The 22,123-nt window shown below is 41.1% G+C and overlaps 1 protein-coding gene across 1 annotated transcript in view; it reads right to left on the reverse strand.

The window, feature by feature from the left end:
* Window positions 1-965: 965 nt before the first annotated feature.
* The window catches only part of khdrbs3 (KH domain containing, RNA binding, signal transduction associated 3), a 91,621-nt gene continuing 70,463 nt past the window's right edge, over window positions 966-22,123 (reverse strand). The window contains exons 7-9 of the mRNA XM_070846952.1: window positions 16,857-16,939; window positions 3,262-3,314; window positions 966-1,076 (exon numbers count right to left, since the gene is read on the reverse strand). Of these exons, the coding sequence (XP_070703053.1) occupies window positions 985-1,076; window positions 3,262-3,314; window positions 16,857-16,939 (228 nt within the window). The 3' untranslated portion in view covers window positions 966-984. The remainder of the gene's footprint in view (window positions 1,077-3,261; window positions 3,315-16,856; window positions 16,940-22,123) is intronic.

The following is a 22,123-nucleotide window of genomic DNA, read 5'->3' on the forward strand; positions in this document are numbered from 1 at the left end:
CAAATCCTCTAGATGGAAATGATTAGCAGTTCACCAGCCTGTGATTTAGAATCTTAAAATTGATTATTACGCCTACAAAGTCAGAAAAGGATCTTGTATTAAATCAAAGAATGACATCAAAATTACTTTTTTCTTTTTTAGAGCACCTAAAAAAATCACAAAAATCTAAAAGCTCCTGGACTGTTTTGCAGCTCTGGTTGTTCAGTGTACAGGAAGTATGAGCAGTTATTTATAGATGTGTTAAAGTGGATGTTTTGGGGCCAGACTCATGAACACAACTACATAAGCTTGTTAGAATAAAACAGCTGACAATATCCACAGTTGCACACCATGCTTTTATAAGCCCTTTAACACTAAAGAACTATTCTTTTACAAAAAGGAGGAAACAGCAAAACAATATGTATACAGTATGACTTTTTCTCTTTTTCAGTTTGTAAATGTTTCATTTACAAGGGACACAATTTCACCAATTAACCCTCAGAAAAAATATCTACAGTACTGCACTTTCCTAGAACTAAGCTACTACATTTTAAAGTGATCAACCACGCCGGTCAAGGTTTGAAGAAAGAGAGGGTGATAAATTAAGTTGCACTGGCAGCTGTGCAGAGACATTGTATCGACAGCTTATAGCCAGTCACTAATCATTACCAAGTAAAAGAGCTTGATACAATGTCGTTCTTCACAATCACATAGCTGAGAGAGAAACTTAATGTTCTATGGAGTCTCTTAATCTCAAAGTCCAGTCGATTTCTCCTGGAGCAAAGGGCAGATTACCTCAATTGCTTACACATTTTACCCAGTATGTTTTTAGAATCGGGGGGGGGGGGACCAGTTTTTTACTCATTCAGCGTCTCACTGTCACTGTTTCATTTGTGTTATTTTGTGGTTTAGTTTTCAATTCTAAAAAGGTGGGAGCGTCCATAAAAAATCCATTACTTGGGTTGAAACAGCCATGAGGACTCAGGTGCGGCTTGTATAAACAGTTCAATATCTGGAGTATGGCTGCTCTCTGTACACTCCCTTGGTTGCTCGTGCTGACGGTGCCTTGCCGCGATTGTTTGCCCACTCTTCCAGACCTGTTTGGGATGAAAAGAGGAGAAGCAGATGCGGAGTGATTACGGAGGCTTTATGCTTAAATCATTCATTCACAACAACCTGTGTACGTTTTTCAAGCTCTATGAAAAAAAAACAAAGTTCCCTTTGAGATAATAATGCGGCAGAGTTGCGAGCACTGAACGTCTGGTATCGATGCCGCCCGTCTTATTACAAAAGCGCCGGGAATACAAACAGTGACTCACACCAAGAAGCTTGACTTTCACCTGGAAGGATGCATCTCAGATAATTGAATGAGAGGATCAAATAGCTACTTGAAAAGGACCCGTTTAGTGGCTCCCAGCGAAAAGGTCACAATTACCATTAGTCCAAATCAGCCCCCGTTCACCCCCTGGTACTGTCAATGTGAAAGTGCCAGTATCGATGGCACCCTTTGTCTGATCTTCAGCCAGCGCTGAGACTTCCCTAGAGCTGAGGCTCACAAAGGGTTGTTTTTTTCTGTGTACAGGCTCTCTGTTGGCAGCACATAGCCAATACCCCTTAATTAAACCTGTCACCCTTTCACTGACAGTCACTTTGAAGAAACAGACCAAGGTAACCTTGTGTTTTCCAGAACAAGGGTGCACATCAACGCTGTTTATCTGTTTCCTTTGAAATGTCACCCTTTTTTCCTGTGTGACCCATGCGGCAGCGGATTTTTATTTCATGTGGAGCCACGCGGCGCTCCAAAGAGCTGGAAGGTGCTCAGTTCTTCTACTTGTGCAGCCAGAGAAAGTTGGGGAAAGTTTTTATTAGCTTTGACTTCCAAAAACACATTAAAATCTTTAAAGCATGAAATGAAAATCAGTCACTCTCATTGTACTTTAAGACACATAAATCTCTATAAACTTTCTAAGTTATGCATTGAGGTAATTAAAAAGTAAGTCGTTATTTTGGGATCTGTTTGCAGTCCGTCGCCAGATAGAAAGCTCAAAAAAAGCATTTACAAATAAAACGTAATAAATGGGAGCAGACAGAAACGCACAAACCCAAACTGTAGTCTCACACATTATCAGAACACACTTTGTCTTACACACCAGAAGCAGAGTCTAAATAACTGCTGTGAAGAGTTTCTGCATGTTTTCTCCACTCCACGCTAATACACGATTAGAGGTGAGCTGTGCAGCAGCGAGGTCTACTGTACTGTACTGTGCTGTGTATCAGCTCCACTATCAGTCAAGTACACTCTGCAGCAAACATGACCTTGGCCCACTTCTCCCGTATCTTGTCAAGAGCTGACACAGTATTGTTGGAGAGCGTCTCAGTGCTGCTAACTTTGTCTGAACAGTGTGAAAAGCTCACCTGGCGCTATTCACAGCTCTTGTTAGGCGTGGCGAGCTGCCTCTGAGCCGGAGACTTTTCATTCAAAGTCTTCTTATACATAAAGCTGTTTTGTTTAGCTGATTGCAGAGCTGCTGTACGACTGCAGCCCGAGCACCTATTGTTTGGTCTGAAAACCACACTGTCGGCCAACATCTATCTTTGCAAGCCTTTGCAAACGCTGGAAATGTTAAGGATCCACAGGCGTCTGTTATTACGGGACATTTGTGCATTTACCAAAAGACCTTAGTTGTATTACATGTAACGTACGAGCACTCAAAGTAGCTGCTTTGCATTGACTGAAGTTCTGCTTCACGTGTGGTTTCAGTCACTTTAGTGAACAAAAAGTAAAGCCGAGGAGATGTTAAAGTGATTCTGCAGTCTCTTGGCCTTTGGACTTTTCTATGCTTCAGTGCTTGAGCGCAGCATTTGGTTTGGTATGGTCAAAACCTACATTTAAAAAAATCTGTGAAGTCAGTGTGCAAGGTTCCCAAGATGTAATTAATGTTGTTGTTTTTTAATATAGGTTTAAAACAATATTAAAGAATCTAATATAATACTATTTTTTTATTAATATGTAATATGTAAACTCTTTTCTATGTACAACCATGTTTTTTTCAGTGGCATTGTTATTTCCCAATGAGCCAAATGAACTGACGGAGTAAAAGCCCTGAAATGTGAATAAATCACTTTCAACGTGTCCAAACGAACATGTCAAAGGCGTCACACGATTATCCAGGCGCTATGGCAACTGAGAGGAGGCCAGCGGTGCACAGTCAGGAACCAGAAGCTGATATTCTGACAATTGACACGGGATATACAGAAGGAAGGCAGATGTCTGCAACTTACCGTACGAATCATATGATTCCCCACTGTGTCCGTATTCATAGTAGTCATCTGAGCTGTAGACACAAAGAAGAGAGGTGAGGTGAATGATCATGAAATGAGAGAAAAATAATCCATTCTGCATAAAAAAAAAATTGCATTTATCGGCAGACAACTGGAACTCAACTTGTTTTCAGCATTACTGTGGAAGTCCCATTTATCATGATGCAATCACACATAATCTATGCAGTGGCAATAAAGAAGAAAACACAGGACGTGTTACTTCAGATATACTCTGCTGGGTATAAGAGTAAAAAAACAAACAAGAGGCAGCTTTCAATCTCTCAAAAGTTTGGCCACATTCGTGGTTCTACAAGGCAATTTCCTTCTTCGTATTCTGCACAAACTTCCAGTTCCATATCACTGCATATGGAGATCTATGAGAGGTGGCAACTTTAATGAAAAATAAAAAGATGGGGAGGCAAGTTGCATAGCGGTTCATTTCTCGCTTATTTATTTATTTCTTTATTTGCGGTCGCCGGTGAGATGCTGACAGAACAATCCCGCGTCAGTATCATTCAGTAACAGCGCTATCATTCAAGAGAGGCAATTCATCATAAGGCTGCCACTGAGCCGACACCAGCCATCACAGCTGGGTCCTCTCTGCCTGCCTGTCAGTCAGCCTGTCAGCGACAGCACCTCTCTGCTCTCCGGATTAGAGAGCTGAAGGCGCCGTCCAAAACCCCAACACACCACATCAACACCGCCCGACTGCTGAGGGCAAAGAGGTGACAGCAATGACACGCCGCGGCGCAAGTAACGGGTAGCATTTCACTCCCGTTACTGTAACGGAGGAGCTTTTTCATGGAGTGATCTTAAAGAGTGAGGTCTGAGAGGCTGAGAGGCTCCGCTCCTCTATCACATTACACCACACTTTGCAGCACTCCAGGAAATCAATTTCTACAAACTTTCATCCGTGTGACCAATTAAGTGGAGCTGTGCAACCACAGATATTTTTAACTCATTATTAATCTTCACAGTAGTCTTTGTCCATCTTTCCTCTTTGTGTATTCCCTGAAATTAAGAGAAAAAACCCAAGGTCTCCCAAGGTGTTTCCTCTATTACACAGAGAGGCGGTAGTCCCAATAGTGCTGCTGTATAGAGCTGTTATTACCTGAAACAAACAGGTTTGAGTGAACTTACAGAGAGCTGTCAAAGATTTAGTGATAAGCATACTGCATTACATCTTTTATACTCTCTGTTCTCAGCTATATTAGCTAGTTTTCTGACTTAGAATAATAATAATATTGTTATCATTATATACTATTAATAATAACACTACTACTAATAATAATAATACACATAATAATATGGTCAGAAAAAGCAATGCCACCAATAGAACACTACATAGATTAAGAAATAAAACATAAAACAGTAATAAAAAATAACAATAAAAAAAGAAATAGAATAAAACAATAAAAAGTACTGCTGTGGGAGGTAAGACAGAGGACCCCAGGAAGGTTAGACTGCCCTGATGGCAGGTGTTCTGTCACTTTTGTTTTTTAGTTTGGAATTTGGGGCCACCAGGAGTGCAGCATTTGAGGACCTCCGCGTCCAGGGCGGTAAATGGGGTGTTAAAAGGTCAGAATTATAGCTTGGGGCCCACACTTTCTACACTTTAAAAGTGATTATTAAAGTTTTAAAATACTCTCTAAAACTACAGGCAGCCAGTGCAGAGATGAAAAGATATAAAGGTATAATGTGCTCTCCTTTTTGGTACCTCTTAAAATCCTGGCAGCTGCATTCTGGTTTAATTGTAGACTTTTTGCTGCAGAGGGAGAAAAGGGAACTGCAGTAACGTGACCACGATGAAATAACAGCATGAATGACGGCTTCAAGGTTTTTGGTACAGAAACGGCTTAATTTTTTAGAAATGTTCTGAAGTTGAAAAAAGCACGACTGTATGACAGATTTGACGTGGCTGTGTGAAGTGCGGGTTGCTGTCAAATAAAACACTTCCTTAGCTGTCTTAGCTAACACGCTGCAGAGCTTCATGAAAATGTCCAATATCATGTAGCCTACTTTTGAACTTTCTACTGCACAGAGGGATAGGATAGATAGTTTGGGTGTAATTTGCACATGTCCATGTCTGGGACTAAAAAATGACATTTAAAATACCGTGAAACATTTTTGCAGAAACTGTGTTCATGTTGACAGTTTTCATCAGAACTTTCTTCAGTAGATACATGCAGTAGTTTCAAACCAGTGTGCTCTGTGGATTATCCAGAGAAATGGGGACATTGTGTCTTGATCAAAACTTTAAAAATGTAATTGTCCTCCATATTATTAGGAGTGGAGGCAGAGATCAGAAAGCCAGGCACTGTAACCGTAAAATTATCATCATCAAATACTGACAAAGCAAAGGGAAAAATATGCTTTCTTGCATTTTAGGTGAAGTGATCCTCGCTCTGGCAGCCTGCCCGCAACTGATGATACCTCACAATGGTAGCGACATGACAAACTGATTGGCTGCTGTATTGTTTTCTGCAGCAGTTTCTTAGTAATGATGAACAAGACAACATTACCAATTGAGGCCGGTGGGAGGATTCGTTTTAAGAGCACTATGGCGGCTCAATGAGACATGAGACAGCTCCCTAAAGAGGCTTGTGCCTTAAGTCAGGCTTAGCATAAATTTTACACAGTTAATAACTCAGCTACTAACAATGCCAAGCCAGTAGGAAACAAACAAGGCTTTTCCCCTGTGCTAAAGTAGTCTCCCTCCAAGAAGCCAGGCCAGCTGCTGTAGCTCCGAGAGTGAGGTTTCCAGTCAGCCCTCGCGGCTGAGGTGCCACCGTGCATCTGCCACAGATGTCAAGTCACTGCAACATCCTTGACACCGCTCATTGGCCGACAGAGACAGAGGGAGGGAGACAGAGAGACATGAGACAACTGAATGCGTGTTTTGGCTCGTCAAGTTGTGTACCCCGAGACACGACCTGACAGGATGCTAAATAATTAGATTTTGCATTATGCTAAAACGCTGGGGTGTATTCCAGAGAGGTCGCCTTCAAAATAAACATCAGTTTTTCTGAATGTCAGAAAATCAATTTGCCACTTTTCACAGGTGCTTGCGGACATATTGGGCAGTATGCGAACTATTAGGTAATCCTGTACAGGCTTTCCCGCACAGTAAAGCTCTCTATCATATTCAGCAACAAAAAAACATCCAAACACAATGCACAGCGCTGCTGCACAGCATTGCAAGCTGAGCCTTACTTACATGGTGTCAGCATTTTTCCCTTAATTTATTTTCACTGTTTATCTCACAAAAACTGTTAAAAAAAAAAAAAAAAGGAGCCTTTTTTACCACTTGAAGTTTCGCTGTCGCTGAAGGCAGAAAGGGCCAATAACAGTAGTCAGCTGGGCTGAAAGCTGCCAGTGCAGACCTGCTGTTTGCACAGACAAAAGAGTGCAACAAAAGCTGTTAGGAGCCTCTCATTTCTGAGGTGACATTTTATCAATATTGCCACACAACTTCGCTCCATAGTGTCTTTCTCTTCTCCATTACAGATTCCTGCACGTCTCGAGACGCCTCCTGAAGGTCAAAGATTCTGGTAAAATTCTGCTTGGTGTAGCCAAACGGTTGAGAACGTCTGCAAAGCAACTAACATCAATCAGCACTCTGTAGTGATATCTGGTATTTACCATAAGTATGCTACATGAAAAGAACCTGTTTTTATTAGATTGTTATAATTAGATTAGATTTTTAGTGTAAAGACCCATGCTAATAAAGAAGCAGTTGCTTTTGTTGGTGCGTATGAGTCAAATTACTGGTACCTTTAAGTAAAAAAGGAAATGTTGCTAAGTGGAGGTCATTAAAGGCTGTATGAGGTGAAAAAAGAAGAACCTCAAAACCCTGTCCACGGCTCGTACGTTTCACATTTATCATTACTGATCCCAAATCTGAGCTTCGCCTCGTCCAGAGGTGAACAGCTGGCAGCACAAACACAAGCATGCGAGGGGGTGCCGTGGGTGGTTAGATCTCACTCGGGATATTAGTCTGTCATAGGTGTGAAAGCGCTCTGACTTTCTAAATAGGTCAGCTTTTGATTTGACATTTATCAGAAGAAGGCATCCAAAAAAAAAACTGCATCTGTGAACAGGGTACACCACCAAAGGCAAAAACAACACCTATTAGATATGTGTGTGTCTTTCATCAGGCCTACTTCTCCACAGGTAAAGACCCTGCCTCTCCAGAGCATCTGTCATCTGTGTAAATGCTTTGTCTAAAGCACTGATGTTGCTGTTCCTGGGCACCACAAAACAGATGGCGGTGTTAAATCTGAATGATGTAGTACACGTCCCTAGTGGACTTTGTTTTCTTACATCGCCATTACTCTTCCAGTCCTCTGTGATAAATTTATAGAAATCTAGCAGGACATTGCGCAGGGCTGCAGATAGAACACGCTGCTTGTCTTCTTTTAGCCTATTTCTCGCATATCGCGCTCTTGAACTGATCATGACTGCCAGTCCTCAGAATACTTCCTTGATGCTACCTGTGAAATAATCTTTTTCATTCACTCTTGGCACAAGGTTGAAAAAGCGAAATGCTGAAAAAATGCCCCACACTGAATGTTCTGATTATACAGCCTCAGTGCTGATTTCCACAGACAACAATCCAATGAAAATGGATGAAAAAAAAAAAAAGCAGTGCTACTTTTCTTTTTTTTTTTTTCACCATTTAGCATGAAATGAAGCTCACATCGTTTCAAATGGAATCCCTCCTTATGGATACACTGGTGATTGCCTGGTGTGGTGGCTGATTGCAAAGCTATCTCCAATGCTGACCCCCTGCTGAAGAGCCACAAAGAGGGACAAAATGGCCTACGGCAAAGATTTGACTTTACAAATGAGTCTTCTTTCTGGTGTTGAACGGACCATTTATGTGACTCTACTTCTTTTTTTGGAAAGTGCATGTAATCTTCCTTCAGGAAAAATACTGTCTCTTCAGGTCAAGTCAGTTTGCAAGTGTTCTTTTAAGTCCGATCATTTGGAAACATGTTTGGGTTGTTAAATGGTGCATCTGGAATCTGTGAAAGACATCGTTATGTCTTATTGAAGAGGCATCACGTTTACGATATGCAGCTTTGTGTCTTGAGACAGAGAGAGTGGTGTAAATCCCGCCCTCCTTCCCCTCAGATGGTCTAATTCCCGCCACAGCGCCCGTCACTCATCCTGACAAGCTGTCTACCTTGAAAACAGCAACTCGGTACCCAGCATCTGTGAAGCACTGCAGGCATTTCAGAAACAGACAGCTAACACTGTCAATCTGTGCTAAGATTAAAAAAAACACACAATGCTGATATTCCCATCATACTAAATGGGTGTTGTCTGCCTTAAGGCCCTGACACAACAAACAGAGCTCAAAGACTTAGCATTGACAAAAGCAGGCTGATCACACTGCGTCACCTGCAACTGAGCACAACACAAAGACTGTAGCCGACAGCGAGCCGACTACTGAGTACTATAGATGTTCTGGAACAAGTCAATACCCTGTATCGGTAATTTGAAACAAAACCCAAAACAAAACCAAAAAGACTGGCTTACCATTTCCCCCCACTGTGAATCTACTTTAGATGGTGTCCGTGTACTGTATGCTCAGAGTATACCCTTGTTGTTTTGCTCTGCTCTGGTGTTGTCAGCCTCTGGTCCTCTTGTGTGCAAGGAAAAGAAAAGAGGTGAAGATTTGGTAGAGCCCACAATGAATGGGTGAAACCAATCATTTGGTCAAACGAATGCCAACAATTTGGGAAAGACTAAAACTAACTAAACAGATGCACTGACAGCAGATGGCCAGCTGATGTTCCAGGGCCCTTTGATTCAGGCCCCCCGCAGGGTCGTATCTGTGAATTCATGGCCCCGGAGAACATTTTAGAAGGACCATCAATCAACTAAAAAAATAAGTAATTAATCTCACATTTTGATATAATTAATGAAGATTAATCACATTTTAAAAGACTGACACTTGTGATAATGGGTATTTAAATGTAAAATCACAGAACTAATGTAGAATGAGCACAATGGAAGAATATTTTAAATGCAAATACTGTGGCTTTATGGCATCTTTTATAACTTCTGAACTCAGATTCTCTCCTGTGAACTACAGCTGTCCAATAAAACCATGAAGGCAATTAAAACTGACTGTCAGCTTGAAAGGCAGATCTTATATGCACTTACAGATATAATAAAAAAAAAAAAAGAAAGAAACCCCAGGCCTATACATCAAAGTGACAGTTGAATTTCAAAACCATAAAGACCATTAAATGCACCTACATATCCACCTATATGCACCTAAAATGAACACACACACATGCACTGCTGTAACCCTGAACACATGTCACATGTTTCAGTAATAACATAACATTGAAACAAAAATGTGGTGAAGTTTGAGGGGGCTGCAACATCAGCAGCACCAACATATAATATATAATATATCATATATCACATATAGATATGAGCACGTAAGCATGCTGACATTAGCGTTTAGCTCAATGCTTGGCCGTGCCTGTGTACAGCCGACACAACACAGCTCACCATTTGCAACACAACATAGATATGAAGCAGCATGGGTAGATCATAAACCCCTGTTGCTATTTCCACATTTACGGCCCGCTACTTTGCTGGAAACCCAATGATTCACTGCTCTGCCCATCACGTTTTATAGCAGTGAGCTGGATGCTGGTATCTTTTTTTTTTGTGGCATTTCTTTATGTTACAAGAGGCAGTTCCGAGCGTATTTGGTGAATGTAGTTTAACTAGCGTTAGCCCCTAAGAATCTCACTGCTATCAAGGATGTCGCCCTGGTTTGATATCTTGCTCTTGATATCTTGCGTTTGATACAGAGTTGGGATGAAATATTCATACATCATTCGCTGCAAATATATTACAGCCTTTTTGTAGTATTTGGTAGAATAAAAACACTTACTTGCCACTGAGTTGTTCATTGAATAACACTAAGAGAGGAGGTTTGTGAGTGTGCTGTGTGATGAGACCTATTGCAGTAGTTTTGGGGGCTCTTCAAAGCAATCGTCTCTAAACTGCTACACCATGCATGAAACGCAGAAATCCAGCCACCCTCGTCGTCTGTTCTCCTCTGTGCCCGTCTCTTGTACTAAGATTTACAGTTGCTCCTTAGGGACACGTCTGCCCTTTAAAACACTGTCACACAGCTATCCGTGTGCCTCCAGGATCCAGACTACGATGTGGAGGACCAAAGCAAGATGCAAGGGAAGGTGTGAGGTGTCAGCAGCCGGCAGTCTCTCCGGTGTCAAGTATGAAATAATGCTTTGATCACACATGGGCTGCGAGAGACGACCTCTCTGTGACCTCTCCAAGTGTCCAGCCCGGGCTGTACCACAGCTGTCATCCTTCTCATTTCCCTACAGACACGTCCCCTTCTCTCTGCTAATAAAATTAAAGACGCTCTCTGCACAAGCAGCCCTCGCCAGCCTCCTTGACCTTAGCACTTGACTGGTACCTTCCGATATCTCTCTTGAGATGGAGCACTCTGCTGCCTCTCCAAAAAAGATGATGTCTCAGTGCTCTGTGTTGTATAAACACAGTAAGAGGAGGCTGTGATCTAGGAGCTGGCGAACTGACTGCCGCGGCTGTCATGCTGAGGTGGCGTTCCATTAGGTTCCCCCGGGCGTCAGCTCTCTTCTGAAACATGAAAATGTCGCCGAATGTCTTCAGGGCGTCTAAAAACAGCTTTTTAGCTCAACTCTCATGTCTTAAGTTTGTGAGCGCCTTGTTTGCCTTTCAAATTTGATTCTGTCTAAATTGCTCAATCCTGGCTGTCCTGTGTGACGGGATGCACACTGTACAGCTACACAGGCTGTCCCGTCTCATTTGTCAGTTCTTCCTGTTTTTTTACCTTTGTGGACAGTAATGCTCAGTATAACATCCTGAACCAGCTAAACCCAGTCACTCCCAACAGTGATACTACCTAAGTACACGCACTCAAGAACTGCAGGATAAGACGAAATGTTAAAGCCAGTATGGGTAGATTTCTTATGTAATCATAGCAGTAACCATAGTGTTCTGTTTGTATCTTGTATGTACCAATGGGTTCGTGCTATTCCACCAATATCAACAATTTAGGATTGTGGACATGTACAGTATAAGTCAGCAGCTGACAATTAGTTCTCGTTACCGATTAATCACGTTTAACATATTTAGTATTGAAAATTTCATGACTATTGAGTGCTAAGTTGTTGGTCTAACCAACAGTCCAAAACCCAAGCATGTTCAAGTTGAATGGCATAAAACTGAGAAAAGCGACGAATCATAACATTTGAAATGCTGGAATATGGCTTCATGAAAGAGGTAAAGGGATCAATTATCATCATTTCCTGATGGCTGTCCAATCAATTCAGATCGATTCACATCTGACTGACGAGCCACACTCTGATACCACCTACAGCTAAAGGCATTTCGTGTGTTCATATTTCAACATAATTAAGGTATCGGTAAATCCACTGATCTTTTTAAGAGCAGAAGCCTTTTAAAACCATCCTCTTCCTTTCTCTTCGTGTTCACAAACGGCAGGCCCGTTTCTAGCATAAGCCATTGGGGTAATACCATGACAGAGAGACTGTAAATTGTTCTGCTTGTTATCCTCCGGCTACTGAAATCCTGCCACGCAGTCGGAGCACAGATTGGTGACTGGGAGCTCCTTAGGCTTTGAGATACATTGTTAGGAGACTTCTTGTCCACAAACACACACATAGGCACACACACACGCACGCACAAGCGCGCACACACCACACCACACACACCACACACACACACACACACACACACACACACACACTCTCTCCTCGAGGCCCTGCTGCAGCTGGGACCTGCTGTGACTTTCCTCTGGCTCAGGGTGAAAATAATGCACCTTTGTCCATCACAAAGCTAAATAGAATTGTGACTGTGAGGAGGAAGCAGTGGATGGAGAGTATTATGTTGCACTGCAGTTGTTAAAATGCAGTGATGAAAGGTAATACATGAATTGCTGTGGACTTGTATTGAAATATGCACCATGGACCTGTGACGTTATGTTAGAATTAGAGCGTCTTTTATTAATAATTATTAGGGTTGTTAAGAAAATTAAACAATTTGCGTAATAAATTGTGATTAATCACATCTTTCTAAGACTGATGCTTGTAATAATGGATATTTAAATGTAAAATGTACAGACTTACTGTAGAATCAACACAAAGGAAGTATATTTAAATGCAGATACTGCTGTTTAATGGCATCTTTTTTGACTTCTGAACTCTTGTGAACTACAGATTTCCAATAAAACCATCAAGGCCATTTAAACTGAGAGGCAGATTTCCTATATGTACTAACAGAAACAATAACAAAACCCAGGCTTAATGCCAGTTGAATTTGAAAGCTATCAAGGTCATTACAATTAGATATCAGCCTTAGAAGGCATCATTCATTTTATGTACTAAAAAATACAACCCCTCCATAGCATATGGAATCTGATGTGCAAAGACAGATTGAGACAAACTAGAGTAAGATCTGTAGGGCTGCAGTTCCGTCTACTATCTCTTATTCCAGGGTCTTCTGTTTCCCATGTAGACTGAATGAACGGAGAACCACGTCCCCTTCACAGACGTCCAAACAGAAACAATGCATGGGAGTTTCACGTGTGTCAGCAATAAAGCCAAAAGAAAAACAAAGTTCCAAATATGAAGGAGCTACAGCCGCAGCATCATTTTAAACTTTACCGAAGTCACTACATCTGGATGTGGCATGGTGTGGTGGTGTGACAGCGGCAGCTGCAGCGGATGTAATCTGTTATTTTTCGGCAGAAATAGTCTGCACTGGAAAATGAAGCGTGGGGTTTGGATTAGTAGCAGAGGAGCCTGAAACAATCGTTGCCCACGAAACAGAAAGCAAACAAAACACAGCTGCGTTAATTATGTTACTATTATAATATTTTTCAATGTATCAAATATTTTGATTTAATTATAAAATGTTCTTTTGGCAGCACTAATAATCATTGACATAGTTCTTTACTATCTGCAGGAGAGAACAAAGGATACACAAAGACCGCATGCCGCCCAATCTATTTTACATTTATGGACAAAAGTTCAAAATCTGATCAGCCCGACGCCAGTCGTACCACAGAAATAGTGCATAAACTTTCTGTAGTGTCCATGCACAATGTTAGCCTGCAGTAACAATAACTTTAAACCAAAACCAGGACACAGACCACACAAATAAGAGAAGAAGTAAGTGAATCAGTTGTCTCTGGAGGCACAGGCTTCAATGTCTGGGCCCTATTAGTTGCTTTGTCCCCCGCCAGATAACAAACTCTTTGAGTCGAGGCAGCCTCCAGCCTTCACATGATGGACTCCATTTTTCTTCTGTGCCGCCACAACCCCCTCCCATGCTTCCACCATCACCAAAACACCCCCACCATTATTCAGGAGGCTGCTTTTAAAACAAATAGTTGCATATTCCTGAGGCGGACCTGCATTCCCCCCGGCAAGCATCTTTACACCTGACCACCAACACTTCAAGATCTATGCCTTGGTGTGCTAGAGAGGTAGAGGAGTGTGTGTGTGTGTGTGCGATCTGGCCTAAAAAATAGATAGCACAAAAGATGGATGAAACCTGGGTGACATACATCCTGACACCTTTACAAAAGAAAACATCGACCACCCTGCTGACAAAGCCAAGGTACAGAATAATGCGTTTCCCCCTCTGTCTGCTCTCCTTTTTTGCAGCTGCTGCCAATACAATCCAATTTTTGACACACTAAATGTGGCAACAATCATTCTTTCTTTGAAGTGGTGGAGGCAGGCATACATAAATGTAGCACACTGTGTGCGATAAAATACAGTACGACGACGGCAAACCAAAGCGAAAGCCTTTGACCTTGTGGTTTGGAGGGTGTGATAGCTCCCTAGATATAAGAAAATCAATATTCTGCATTTAGCTGTGCAGGACTCTCTGTTAAATGGAGCAACACTCCACTAAGACTGTTTATTCTGTGCCGACATGATAAACACACTGAGCAAAATGCAACTTTGGGCCTGATACACAAAACAAAGAAACAAAGATAATACATTTAACTTAAGGCGGATGCTATTTGCACCTGTGTTGGAATAGCTAGTGTCCTTGTTTACACCCTTGTTGGAAAGGATATATTTTGTGTTTAATGTACCCTACCTATTAATCAGTCTTGACTTATCACTTTAAACCAAACCAAGACCTCTTCCTAAACCTAAACAAGTAGTTTTGTTGTCTAAACCTAATTTAGACTAAAAAAAACAGAACATTGTAAGTCAGACAATAACACATTAATTATATTGACACAGGGTTTCACATGGGACTTGAGCGTCGGTCTCCTGTGTGAAAGTCCTGTGACCTTTTCATCCACCACGGCCTCCTCCCAACGTGGACCCTCTATATGCTACCTCACTGGGTCGGGTGTAAATAGCCACACGGCTGCCTTCTGGCTATTCTCACCCGGGTGCAAATAGACACTCCGTTAACAGCTTAATGAGCTGCAATTAATTCCCTGGAGGGAAAATGTGATGCATCATTGAGTCTGCTGAGATTTGTTTTAAGACCTAGATTCAAAAACAAAACACTTGAATTCAAGATATTGGTATCCAACTTTTCTAATCCTTTAAGTCTGACTGATTAAGAAATTAATTTCAGTAAATCTAAATTAATTTAATTGAAGAAATAGAATTCAATGTTGAATTTCATTATTTTGGTGTTAGTCTTTAAGGACGACTTAAAGGTCAGTCACAACGCTTTCCAGTTTCATCCAGTAACATCTCATGCGCTGTAATCCAGCCGTTCTGAGCCCCAAAAGACCTGAAAATCTCAGATTTACCTCATATTGTCTTACATTTACTCAAGACCAAAGAGCCAGACTGCAGCTAATCTGCTGCCCTCAGCCGCCGCTCATTAACTTGTATTTTAGACTTGGAGAGGCAGAACACAACTCGTCACATATTCAAGTGCTTTTTGATTCAGTGCACTCAAGCTGTTTGGAGTCCTGGCATTGTCGTGTTTCTGTCCTGATGTGAAGAGTACGACAACATGAGGAGCCCGTTTGAATTTTTGAGTTATTTATTCCTTGTTAATGAACTCAGTTGCCAGTTGTTTGTTAGGTGCACTGAGTCAAAACTAATGCAGTTCAATACAGAAGTTCAGCAGTAAATCATCTATTCATGACGGTTGTAATGTTCCATTTTTGTTGAAACAGTTTTAGAGAGGTGTTAACAAGGATGCAGTTTGCCGTGCTGTTGAACTGTATTGCATTATACAGAGGTGTTTCTGTTATTTAGCTTACCCCCGCTGATACAAACAGGGTAGAAAATTCTGCTACCACACAGAATGTCAAATGTGATGACATTTTGTGTTATCAATGTGTTAACAACTATTTTGGATTCATAGACTACAATTTTTAGTTTTCAGTACAAAGTTACAAAGTGCTTTACATGGTTGAACAGTTGGATTAAAACATTTCAGGACTGAGTAAATAAAATCAGGAAATTACAATAATACAGAAATAAAATGGAATAAAATCCATCGCAATGCAGTCAACAGTAATCTTACTAATAAAATAGATAAAGCAGGTAAGATGACAGAAACAGTTAAGACAGAAAAGAAGTATCAGCAATAAAATGATGTGCTACAATAACAAAATGCTTTTTTTAAAAAGTCAAATTTCAAGAAGTGATTTAGGAGAGGTCACTGATTCTGCAGCATAAGATCCTCAACCAGGGATTTCCAGAGCTAAAAGTCTATGACTGCAAAAGCCCTGTCACCTACATTATTCAGAATATTTACTTCTACAAGACACAGTATGGGGCAACTACAGTATCATATATAGAAATGTTGTGGATGTTGTAGTCACATTAAAGCTGCAACAACTGTTTGACCAACAAGTTATGAACACAACACTGACACACACTACTGGTTGTGTTTTAGGAGTTTCTATCCCTCTGGCGAATCATCACTCTCCTCCTCGCTTTGTTTTGGTCTCCACGTACTACTGAGAAAAATATCTGGCCCTTTAGCTGCTAAATGCTCCACTTATTGCACCTGCTAGTAACTAACTTTGTTTGGAGCTTGTATTGAGGCTGGTATTACACAGTGGGTTTATCAGAGTGTTTTCCGCTTTGCCTCCTGCCTCCAGCAAAGAGGTTGATGATAGTAGCAGTAAGCCAGTACGCTGTAAAATCAAAACATTGTGCTGGAAGATGCTAAAACGCTCTGTATAGCTGATGGTATATACTATACTGCAGGTTTACTATAAGCGACTCCTTTTGCATTAAACATGGTTAAACTATTGATTAGTAGTTTGATCAGTGAGTCACTGACTTACAATTTCTAGCCTAAAAATGTGCTACATGCCTGACCATGAAACTTTCCATCTCTCTGTATTAGAGCGGCTGCTTCCTGTACTGGCAGTCAACCTTGGGGTTGGGTGTGAATACCATCCTGCAAACACGTCCAATATGACCAAAATACTGAGCTGGCAAATGCCTCATATCAAAGGTTATTTTGAAAACAACAACTGCAGAACTTACTTTTGTCCTTGATTACTGTAGTTGTTGTCATACGATTCATATCCTTGGTCATCATAAGCTGTTCCGTAGCCATCGTCATATTCCTGGAGTAACAGAGACAAAAATGCGACCAGTTAGCGGAGGTGCAGATAAGGAAGGTTTCCAGCGAACGTTTTGACCTTGAAGGGATGTTGATCTGACAGCCTGTGCATCATCATAAACCTGTTGCAATGTAATGTGAAGACCCTGAAAAGACATATTCAGGATAAGAGCTGCTGTGTGCTGCATGGTTTGGTTAATTTGTGACATAAACAACTCTTTTTAACTTTTTAAAATGAGACTTAGCAATGCAGCGAAGCCTTTAGCACAGCTTATTTATAGGTCAGACTGCTTAGTCTGCTGCTGTTGGTATAGCAGCCCGTATGCAGCACCATTAGAGTGGCAACAGCAGTCCTGTCTCTGTGTCAACTGACTGACAGTGGGATGTAAAGACTCTCGCTGTGGCAACGCTTCATCACCACCTCAAAGGATGAGCCTTGAACATCTGTTTGTGCTCCAGCAATCTGTCCCGTCCCCCCCTTGCACTCCACCCAGGCCCCCGCCAAGAGGAACATCAAAGCGAACCAGTGCCGCACCCGTCCTAATTTGGGATAAATGGGACTTATGTTCCACAAAAGGCGTCGACCCCTAGCGACACATCTCTCATCCCCCACACACTTCTTGGCTAATTCCATCTGCCCCTGATTTGCATGCTTAAAATGAATGTCTGTAAGATTTAGCACCAGAAGAAAATGCTCATCATATCCATATTATTATTAAGGCCCTAATTCCTGATTAGAAACATGCATTTGCCAAATGACAGTATTTGAATTGACTCTTTTATCTTTAATCCTCCAGAAACGAAGTCCGTGTTAAGGAACTACGTAAAGTATGATACTCAACAGAGACCCCAATGTAGTAATGCTTGTTTCTGGGTAAAATATTTGGTGCAACAGTTACTAAGGTATATGTGTTGTTACACTGTGGAGGAGACCTGGCAGCTGTGTTTTAGGAATGATTTTTATAAGCTCAAACCTCTCCTTGGTCATCCCATTGGGTGGCTTTCAAGACTTGTATGCGCTTCCTTTGTATTTTGTGAGGTCTGTTGGTTTTTATTGAAGTCTTTGTCAGTTCCACTCTATTTGTCTAGAGGTAGCTTGTAGGGAATTTAAGTCCCTCCTGGTGTTTGTAATGCTGCAGTTACACCAGCTTTTGCAAAGTCAACAGTTCCCCATGCTAATGCAAGGACCAGGTTTAGTCAATAACTGTACTTTTGGCAACATTAAACCCCTTTGGAAACAATAGGAGCAGCAGTTCTCAAAAAGCAGTGCCATTCTGTCTGAAGGGATATTATTAAAAGCACTTTTCAACAGGCAGTTGAAACGGTCGACTTTAATTTTCAATTTTCCAGCATGACCTTTTCCGCCTGACAAAAGAGAAAATAATTACCCTGTGAATATTTTTTGTCAAAGAATCGTCAACACTGACAATAGCAAGCATAATGTTAATGCTTACAAGTGACGACTTATGTGTGTGGGCGTGTTTACATGCTGTGGATTATATAGCAGTCTGGTTGAAATGCTCTGAAGAGTGGGCCAACTGTAGTAAAGCCAAAGAAAAGACGGCGAGAGGTGTATAACGGATGGTTTTTGGTCCGGGGGTATCACATCATTTCATATGTTTGAAGTGTTTTAGATTTTCTGAGCAGAGCTGCTGTATTTACATGAATCCATCAAAGGCAAAGTGAGCCCAGTGTGTATTGATGAAATAATATTTAGGATATGTTTGATGGATCTATTATAAATCAGTTTTACTCGGAGGACTTGAACTCAACGTCAATCAACCTCATCTTCTCATCTTGGCCTTTGGAGATACAATATGAAGTTATTATAGAAGGAGCTCTTAGCTGGTAGTTTTTTTTTTTTTTTTTTTTACTAAAGGCGCACACTTTTCTTTAAAACAACTGACATTTCCCTTCCATATATTTAGGTGCCAGGTAAAAATCAGCTGTATTTTGTCTATGAATTGTTAATAATAATATTGTTAACAATATTTCAAAGAGCTGAAAAAAGCAGCATGCAGTATTTGATCAGCGACTTATGTCTTTGAAGCTGAAGCAGCGTTAATTAAAAGCCAAGTTTGTGCATTGCTAGAAATGTCATCACATTTGAAATTGAAATGATGTCTCTGTTTCTGTCGGAGATACACCTGTTTTTGTCACAGAACTCTAGAGATCATTCTATTTCAAGCTATTACTGTAGAGGTTGTCTCCATCATACGGTACCTATTGCAGGCTGGAATTAACAAGCATGGTTATGAATACGGAATGATAGGTATCTCGGCAGGAGGACAAAAAAGGGTACAGACGATCCTAAATAAGGTAACAAAAGGGAAAGAGCTACTCCAGCAGGTAATTCCACAGAATCAAATAATAACACAATGTTCTTCAGGTATATGGCGTACACACATGGCATGTGGGTAATGGTTTTAGAAAAGCTCGTCCACGAAACATGACGTCTGACACAGGAAACTGTCTTGTTGATTAAAAAAACGAAGCAGGTTTTAAAATGATGTATACGTCAAGTACTGCTATATGCCAACTCCGCTGTTCACCATCTTAAAATGAATCAACACAGACATGAAGCCTGTAGTCCTGCTGGACTGTAAATGGAAAGTTAACTTCAGAAATTGACAAAGTCTAGACTTCAGAGTTACATCATTTGATATGAAAACCACTCAGATCAGACATCTGATTGCCTTTAGGGCTGAGTATTCAGTGGTTAAAGACAGAGCAGCAGTATCATGAAATGCTGCCAGTAAGGTACTGAAAAGGTGCGGCTAATTAAAAATAATGAGCTGCGTGGGCTCTACCAGTCATATCAGCCACTGATATCATGAACTTTTAGATGAATACGCCATTATTTCAGATCAGCTGTGCACATTTCAGTTCACCGCTGAGACCCACATGTCCCACCCGCAGCTTCAAATTGTTTTTAACATTTCCTTTTTTTACTTCTTTCACCATACTTTACTATATTCCTGTTATATTCCTTCATTGTATTCCTGCGCTATGAGGGCAGCAGGGGGTGTGTTCTATAAGACACCACGTTGGAACGCAAAATGCAGTTGTAACCTGCAGCTTTGGTATTTTTCTGTAGATTATTCAAGTTGCATTATCCATCCAGTGATGTAAAGAAAAAGGTCTTGTAACAAAATAAATAGACTAAACCTGATACATAAACATTCCTGCTTCAATCATTATGCAGGGTGGAAAAAAATGACCCTGCTATCTTAGCTGCCCATGTCAAACTTTATGCAGTATAGCTCTATAATACATATAGAAAAGTCTTGACATGATTTAATTATTTAATGTAATTTACATTGTCCATATGTTTTTATAATATTTTTCTTTTCTGCTATTGTCATGGAATAATACAATATTCAAAAGGGCTTTAATATTTTGTCTCACACCAATAGTGAATAAAAGCTACTGAGCAAGGCACTGGGCTAACCATCAGGAGCAATAGCTGTTCACCATCTTGCTCAAGGACACTGTGGACAGATTCGGGGATCAAGCCTCCAGGCATCATCCTCTGCATCCTGTCCAGAGGCTGTCCAAAGAAAATGGTAAGACAGTTTTTGTCAAAGTTTGTTTGGCATTAGCTAGTAGAAAACATAAGAAATATCAGCTGACATTTCTAACCCACACCAGGATTGCCACACTGACCACAAGGCTGATATCTGATATCTGATTTACCGCCGTCATAACCAGCCTCATATTGAAAAGGCCTGCTAGCGAACCCTAGAGGCTGCAGTTATGACTCAGTGCATGTGTCAGTAATAAAGTGTTATAATATCATGCCACAATATGATGGTGTTGCCAGGAGAACCACCACACTGTCACTGAAATGAAAAATGTTCATCCCCTCCGGAGCATGAATTTCATAGCAATGGTCAGCCATATCATTTATAGGAAATCTTGCATGCAAATATTTGTTGACAATTTGGCCTGAGGATGACTGAAATCAGGAGGTTCAACATCTGGGGAGCATTACTATGCCCAGTATAAACCACAGCAATCTGATATTGCTAGTAAACAAGCGGACATTCTGGGTGGGGGGGTAGGTTAAACGTAAATGTAGGTCATCTTCTGGAGACCATGAATATCCACTGCTAATTTCACAGAGATCCTTAAATTAGAGTTCCAGCCAGCGGTCACATTTGGAAAAGGTCATTAAAGTTTTGAGGTAAATGGTAAATGGTCTGTATTTGTATTGAGCCTTTCTAGTCATTTCAACCACTCAAAGTGCTTTTACATCACATCCTCATTCACCCACTAAGGACACTTGGAGGAACCCACTCTGCGACGACCCACTCTACCTCTGAGCCACAGCCGCCCCAAAATGTTTAGAACAAATTTGATTTTCAGTAGCTGCCAAGCTGACATCACCATTGTAATGAGTGATCCCGCCTAAAGTCCTCGCTAAACTCCAAATACAGCCTCTAGTTTCTTGCTGTATATAGTACGGCGTTGTCTCATTATACATAAAGCATTGTACCTGATGCAGACCTTACACAGTGTCAGTTGAGCAGGCACTGGGCACCCTGATTAGTTTTCAACACAAGCCACGTTCCATTATTGTTAACTGAGTCCTCTTCTCATCTCAATGGAGACTATCTAGGTGCTGTCCACTCACATTGGACAACACTGCCTGGTATTAAGGACCACATTAAACTTTAACAATGGCATGTTATTGCCATTTATTAGAGTGGCTACTCTATAATTGAGTTACAAGCGAGCTGAGGAGAGAAACACGCTTGGTTTATAAATCACATTGACAGATTTAAAATGATTCTTCTCGTTGGTGTCTTTGGTGAAAAACCGAGTTAAAGTAGAAGGCAGACTGTGGTGATGGTGTGATAGAAGCCGTTCTAATGTCTGATGTTTTTGTATTGATATACCATTTACTGAAAATATCTTGGAGAGCACAATAGTGCGACAGTGCTGCAACAGTGCCGCGTTTCCAACACTAAATGGGATTAGTGTGACAGTGAGAGGTTAGAGGGGGGGAGTAGAGACAGAGAGGGGAGAGAGTGCAGCCCCTAAGTGAGTCTTTCATTTGTATGCCAGTGGATGGCTGAGAGGCGTGTTGTTAAAAGATAAGGACTGGCCTCTGAGGCCACTGAAGACTAACAGAGGGCCTGGCACTGCATGTTACAACAGCAGTATCGCAGCCGCTCCACTATGC

The sequence above is a fragment of the Pempheris klunzingeri genome, chromosome 16 (genome assembly GCF_042242105.1).
Source record: "Pempheris klunzingeri isolate RE-2024b chromosome 16, fPemKlu1.hap1, whole genome shotgun sequence".
NCBI classification, from domain to species: Eukaryota; Metazoa; Chordata; class Actinopteri; order Acropomatiformes; family Pempheridae; genus Pempheris; species Pempheris klunzingeri.